Consider the following 6,706-nt stretch of genomic DNA (forward strand, 5'->3'; position numbering starts at 1 on the left):
GTTTCTTCATTGTTATCTCTCTTTCTGGAAAAGTCTTATCTCTTTATTTCCATTCTTAGAATCCTCTTTGTTTTCATGTTCAATTATATAGCTAAATTCCTCTAAATTGCAATATATATATATATATATATATATATATATATATATATATAAATGTTACAGCTCTAGAAAGGTACTGCATACAAAAAATAACTTAAAAATAGGTTATTTTACAAGCTCTGACACGTTTTGTTTTCCTTTCTAAATATGTGCTGAGTAGCCAAAAATAACAGTGATAAAGGGAAGTCTTTAAACATTATGAACAAATGTTGTTGTTGTTGTTTTTTATGAACAAATGTGTAACTAGGTGTAGGTGTAGGTGGATCATAGACTGATATGGATGCCCATTTCCACCACATAAGAAAAAAGTCCTGGTTAGTCGTACAGATAAAGTCGAAAGTATTAGACAAAAAGTAAAAAATAAGATTGAAATTAGGACATAGTAATTATGAGATAAAATCAAAATTGACCTATGTTATAAAAAGTTGACAAAATTCGATGGGTCATTTCTTGACTTTTTATCTTATAATTTATATGTCACGACATTTTTCTCATAATTATGACTCAGTATGTCATAAAAAGTCATAATTATGACAAAATTCAATATTATATCGAGTAGCTGGCGCAAATGGGCTTAAGAAATTCCAACCATTGGTCAGACGCTGAAATAGCAGAAACAAAACCTCGTGGTTATTTTATGTATAGTGGTGGCTTGTTAACAGGTGTCGTGACAGCTCCCTCGTGATTCCCTCGCTAGCCAAACTACACACAACCACAGCGAACATTATCCATAGAGACAAAATCAAAACAAGTGAACTTGAACTTCCTTGTTTATCACGTGTGCTGAGGGAAGCTCAAGCCGCAGAATGGAGGGGGGCTATTAGTGCTGCGGATGTACTCATAAACAAGCACAGCCAAACGAAATCAATTAAATAACAATTAATCCATGTCGCGGTTATGTTAATTAATATTTAAAATAAAATAAAACGTCTGTTAACATTTCTTAAAAAAAATAAAGATGCATAACATTATCCGTGTCCCACTTACATTATGGTACATTCCGCCCTGAAGCTCATTCTCATTTCCCTCACCGGCTCCTTCCGCAGTTGAATGACTGAACCTTTGGAAAACTTCGCGGGCAGACAATGAAGCTAACGTCGGTTCCTAATATTTTGGTTATATCTTTATTTATTTTCTCACAGTTTGTTCATGGGGTAAGAATGAATGCGGTTGCTGCACCAGAGTGATCTATACTTCATTATAAAGTTTATTAGGCTGTTTTGAGAGCTGTTTTCTACTGCTGGTGTCATGCTTTACTCATTACTTCTATTATTTGCAGCTGGATGATTGCAGAAGTGGAATGTTTCCACCTAAAGGACCAACGTACTGCTGTTACTCTTTTCATATGTCCAATTATTTGTGCTCCTACATTTCATATACTTCTTTGTGGTCTTGTCTGATTATCTGATTTGATACCATGTTCAACTTCTCTTGTCATTTATCTAGGTTTAAAGGTAATGTGAGCTGGTACACTGTAAATCTCGATTTACCCCCTAGTGAGAGATGGACGCAAGTGATCAAAGATAAAAACACAGAGGTAACTGTCTCCTTATAATGCATTACCTTTTAGGGCTCGGACCTTTGTTTCTGTCAGTATTGTACATGTTTTAAATGCTGATTCTCTGCTGTCTCGTGTCTGGAGGATGCAACTGTCTTGTGTGTCCTGTCTTGTTAAACAAGAGGACTGTGATTGTTTTTACATCATCAACAACATTAAATCATGTTGATTTTCAGTTGTTCACAATGGTACAGACAATAAAAGACATCGCCAAGGGCTTTTTCCATGGAAAACTTATTGATTTAGTGGACGAGGAGCTGGTAAGCAATTAAACGTATGAACAAACTCAGACATTTATAAAAACTCTTTGGATACTTTGATTGTGTTTATATATACTGTATATATACAGTACTGGTCAAAAGTTTGGAAACATTACTATTTTTAATGTTTTTAAAGGAGTCTCTTATGTTCATCAAGCTTGCATTTATTTGATTATTGTGAAATAGTATTACAATTTAAAATAATGGTTATCTATTTTAATATACTTTAAAATATAATTTATTTCTGTGCTGCAGAGCTGAATTTTCAGCAGCATTTTTCCGGTTTTCAGTGTCACATGATCCTTTAGAAATCATTATAATATGCTGATTTATTATCAATGTTGGAAACAGTTGTGCTGCTTAATATTTTTTGTTTATTTAACCTGAGATAAATAAAAAGTTAAAAAGATCAGCATTTATTTAGAATAGAAATCTTTTGTAACGATACACTACCGTTCAAAAGTTTGGGGACTATTATCTTTTTATTTTTTTTAAAGAAATTAGTACTTTTATTCAACAAGGATGCGTTAAATTGATAAAAAGGTGATAGTAACGATTTATATTGTTAGAAATGGTTTTATTTTGAATAATTGCTGTTCTTATGAATAAATGCTGTTAACGTTTTATTAATCAATGAATCCTGAAAAAAGTATCGCAGGTTCCAAAAAAATATTAAACAGCACAACTGTTTCCAACATTGATAATAACTGAGTATCAAATCAGCATATTAGAAGGATTTCTGAAGGATCATGTGACACCGAAGACTGGAGTATGCTGATGAAAATTCAGCTTTGATCAAATAACTGCAGGCTTGATGAGCATAAGAGACTTCTTTCAAAAACATTAAAAATAGTAATGTTTCCATTTCCAAACATATTGTATACTGGTACTGTATATTGATATTTTGTTATTTTATATATTTCTCATTGTTTCATAGCCATTGATTGTGGACACACTTCCACACCCTTTCAATGAAGAAATTAAGGGAATAGCAGCTGTTTCTGGCATCCCTCTGGGTGAGATTTTTCTCTTTTGATTATTTTTGTTATTCTTTAATAATAACAACATTATTAAACATGTTAATAATGGGGGGAACTAGACAATATACTAAACAATATAAAATCAAAGAACACACAAACAACAATGGTACAATCCATCAAAACAAAGGCACTCACTAATGTAGCTAATAATAGGACCCCAACTTGAATCTATGATTTTATTTTATTTTTATACCCCTCTAGGTGAGATTACGCTGTTCAATATCTTTTATGAGGTTTTCACTGTTTGCACATCACTTATTGCAGAAGACTTTAATGGTGAGAAGATATAAATCAGTTGACATAATGTTTTTGATCAAATTAAATGACACATTTAGGTGTTTTATTGTGTATTTTCTTCTTTTTGTTCAGGAAATATTTATCATGCCCGGAATTTGGACTTTGGGCTATTTATGGGGTAGGATGTGTTTATTTGCCAGATATTTGAGGACACATTGAATTTTCTGCAGCATACATACTCTTCAAATAAAGTCATAAGAATATTGTGTTTTTCATGAAGGTGGGATCGACAGAATAAAACATGGACTTTAACCGAGAAGCTTAAACCTCTTGTGGTAAATGTCAATTTCGAAAGGAATAACAAAACCGTGTTTAAATCAACAAATTTTGCTGGATATGTTGGCATGCTCACTGGAGTTAGACCTGTAAGTGAGTAAACATAAAAAATATGATAGTTGTGTTTATTTAAATGTAAAGCAAGTAACTGTTTTACTTGTTTAGGGTGAACTGACCCTAACAATGAACGAGCGTTTCAACTTTGATGGGGGTTATATTGGTAAGATTTTATTAAAAAGATCTTGACAAATGAAATCTAGGTGGCAGTTCTGCTTGAATGTTAAAAGTTTGTAAACAACTAACTACAGTATACACAACAGTATTCATTTCTTCTCAAGATTAGCTACAAATCATGGGTGCTAGATGTTCTTGATGGTTGACAGGTTAGATAACATAATGAACTCTCACAGGGATTCTGGAATGGATTATTGGCAAGAGAGATGGAATGTGGATGGGTTTTCTTACTCGCAAAGTCCTGGAAAATGCTACAAGGTAAATTCAACAACACTAGCGTAACATGAAAGCACAACTTCATTGATTTTGCTGTCTTAACCTAGAGTCACATAGTTTTAAGTCAACAGTATTATTGTAATAACAAAATAGCTTTATCAGATTAAGAAAAATTTACACAGTGACCAGCATATGAAAATTGCCTTTATTCTAATAATATTAAAACTGTGTTTTAGATTTTGTAAGCTTATAATTATTATTATATTATTATTGTTAATAGTATTTACTTATTTTTCCATGGTAAAAAAAAAACTTTTTGGCCAAATAATTTTGTCAGATAAATAGCTTAACCAAGTTTAGTGTTTTGTTCTTCCCTCGTATTTAAAATATTAAAACGATTTCCATGGTTTAATCAGACTTGTAGGGTCATTAAAAACAAATATCCCTTATGGACATCACTTCTGGCCACTACTGTGTGTGTGTATGTGTATGTCTATGTATATGTAGCTTATATTCAAAGTATAAACAGGAGAAAACTAATCGGCAGCCTATTTTTTATTTTCTTGCAGTTACGAGGATGCCAAAGCCCAGCTCTCTCTGACGAAACTGCTAGCACCTGCTTACTTCATCTTGGGTGGTAACCGAACGGGACAGGGTTGTGTGATAACCAGGACTAGAATAAACACGTTAGACATCTGGGAGTGAGTAAATTGTATCACATTTCTATCTGCAATGTTTAAAACTGCCCTCTGAATTTGTTGTTACGGTTGGTGATGTTTAAGACTTGATATGGAGCTTGGGAGATGGTACGTCCTGGAAACGAACTATGATCACTGGGAAAAGCCTATGATCTTAGATGACCGCAGAACACCGGCAATGAAGTGCATGAATCAAACCACACAAGCGGTATGTGGCATTTTGTTTTAGAAATAAAATGGCTTTTTTGTAGCAACTTATAGTTGAATTAGTTTACAAGCACTTTTAAAATGAGCTTAATTTGTAGCTGAACTTTCATAAAGACATGTTTAATAATGGACAACAATATTTTTTTAATTTCCACAGAACATTTCTCTGTCATCAATATATGATGTTCTGTCAACAAAACCAGTTCTTAATAAGGTAAGTCTGCCTTTCAAATGAGTTAACAAAAGCCTCAAACTATATATGTCATGCTTTTTGTTTTAATTTATTTATGTATGCTATGAGTAAGAGAGTGTGTTTGATAACATTTCTGCATCAAATGGTCAAGTGTCGTATAAAGTCATAATGAAGCCATTTTCTGTCCTGTCTTCACAGTTGACAACCTACACCTCATTAATGGAAGTGTCAACTGGAACTCTGGAGTCTTATATCAGAGACTGTCCAAATCCATGTACACCGTGGTGATCTGCCATCATCTCTGAACGAGCTGAGGCGTCAGGCATATAGAATACTGTTCTTGATCTGTTATTACAGGGCCAATGTACATGTACAGGAAGGTGTAAAAAAAAAAACGTAATGGTCGCAATTCTACCTCTGAACTTTCACATATCTGTTCTCATGGAAGTCTGTTATAACTGATAACTTTGTAACTATAATTATGACTGCTTTATCACTGCAACACATTGTGAAAATCATAAATGTTTCTCTTGCATAACAAACTTTGAGTAACCACACATTTTAAATAGAAATGTTTTTGTGTGCTCTTCGATCTGCATGTGCATACATAAGTTAATTTCAATAAGTGCTGCCTTTTTCTGTAAGGAAATAGATTTTTCTGAAATCCTTGGTGATGTTAAAAAGTATTTTTGTAATTTATAAATGTAGGTCTCTTTCTGGGATTTTGTTAAATGTGTAAATTACGGAAATGAAAATTTAATTTTTTTATTTTATTTTTCTCAAGTTTAATATATACAACTGGTAATTCTATAATAAAATGTTGCTTCAATAAAGGCTAGACATCTTTTCAGCCTCATTGCTGGTCTATGTTGTATTTAAATTGAGGAATTTGCAGGATTTTATGTGTAATTTTACACCTTTAACCGATGCAGTTCAGCTATATGTTAATTTCCTGTAAGTTCTTCTACCTCTGCAGCTAAAAGATTTCTCAATAACAGTGCATTCATTCATGTGAAATAATACTTTCAGCGTTGTTCCTTTTACTCTTCATACTGTTCTATTTATTCTTATTACGGTAGATACCTGACAATATACATGATTTAAATTTAACAGCATAGGGAAGGTGCCTTGCCAGAAAAAGAAAAATAGCAGATTTACTTTTACTTTTGTTGTGTATGCATGTCTACCATCAGTACAAAACATACATTATGTTTGGGTGAAACACTCCTCTCTCTATCAATGTGCTTCACACATGTTTTTCCCATTTTGACTTTATGGGTGAATCAAATCAGGTATTTGTTCCTGTGGATCAGACATTCTTGAATCATTGTTCTATTTATTTTTAAATCAATATTCTCATGTTTTATATTCAATAAATATAGGCTATACATAAATAGAAGTTACACAGCATTCTGACTTTTTCATTTAAAGTAACTTCTTAACTGGAGTGTCATTAATTTGTCCATTAATTTTACTTGAACAAATTGAAGTTCAAACTTACCATCATTTTTTACTGTCTTGGGACAGTTTTAGTGTTGCTTTTGATGTTAAATGTTTTTGGGAGCTGTTTGTAGTTATCTGCACATCTGTTTTGATCCAAAGTGACTCAGCTCAAAGTAGTGCACTTC

At 32.7% G+C, this 6,706-nt stretch overlaps 1 protein-coding gene across 1 annotated transcript; it reads left to right on the top strand.

Annotated features, from left to right (window-relative positions):
- Positions 1 to 1,135: 1,135 nt before the first annotated feature.
- asah1a (N-acylsphingosine amidohydrolase (acid ceramidase) 1a) lies at positions 1,136 to 5,501 on the top strand. Its single transcript, XM_056236274.1, has 14 exons — positions 1,136 to 1,253; positions 1,379 to 1,422; positions 1,546 to 1,636; positions 1,834 to 1,917; positions 2,855 to 2,933; positions 3,159 to 3,233; positions 3,327 to 3,372; positions 3,475 to 3,619; positions 3,696 to 3,750; positions 3,941 to 4,022; positions 4,550 to 4,681; positions 4,763 to 4,886; positions 5,043 to 5,099; positions 5,277 to 5,501. The coding sequence occupies exons 1-14, from the start codon at positions 1,185 to 1,187 to the stop codon at positions 5,364 to 5,366; spliced, it is 1,173 nt and encodes a 390-aa protein (XP_056092249.1). The 5' UTR covers positions 1,136 to 1,184; the 3' UTR covers positions 5,367 to 5,501.
- The last annotated feature ends 1,205 nt before the right edge of the window (positions 5,502 to 6,706 follow it).

This window comes from Rhinichthys klamathensis, unplaced genomic scaffold, assembly GCF_029890125.1.
Source record: "Rhinichthys klamathensis goyatoka isolate OS25496 unplaced genomic scaffold, OSU_Roscu_1.1 h1tg000442l_1, whole genome shotgun sequence".
Taxonomy (NCBI): domain Eukaryota; kingdom Metazoa; phylum Chordata; class Actinopteri; order Cypriniformes; family Leuciscidae; genus Rhinichthys; species Rhinichthys klamathensis.

Excerpts from the sequence above, each read along its gene's own strand:
- asah1a (XM_056236274.1), top strand. The coding sequence starts at position 1,185 with ATGAAGCTAACGTCGGTTCCTAATATTTTGGTTATATCTTTATTTATT. Across the intron at positions 1,637-1,833 it reads TCAAAGATAAAAACACAGAG|TTGTTCACAATGGTACAGAC; the intron begins GTAACTGTCTCC and ends GTTGATTTTCAG. Across the intron at positions 2,934-3,158 it reads TGTTTCTGGCATCCCTCTGG|GTGAGATTACGCTGTTCAAT; the intron begins GTGAGATTTTTC and ends ATACCCCTCTAG.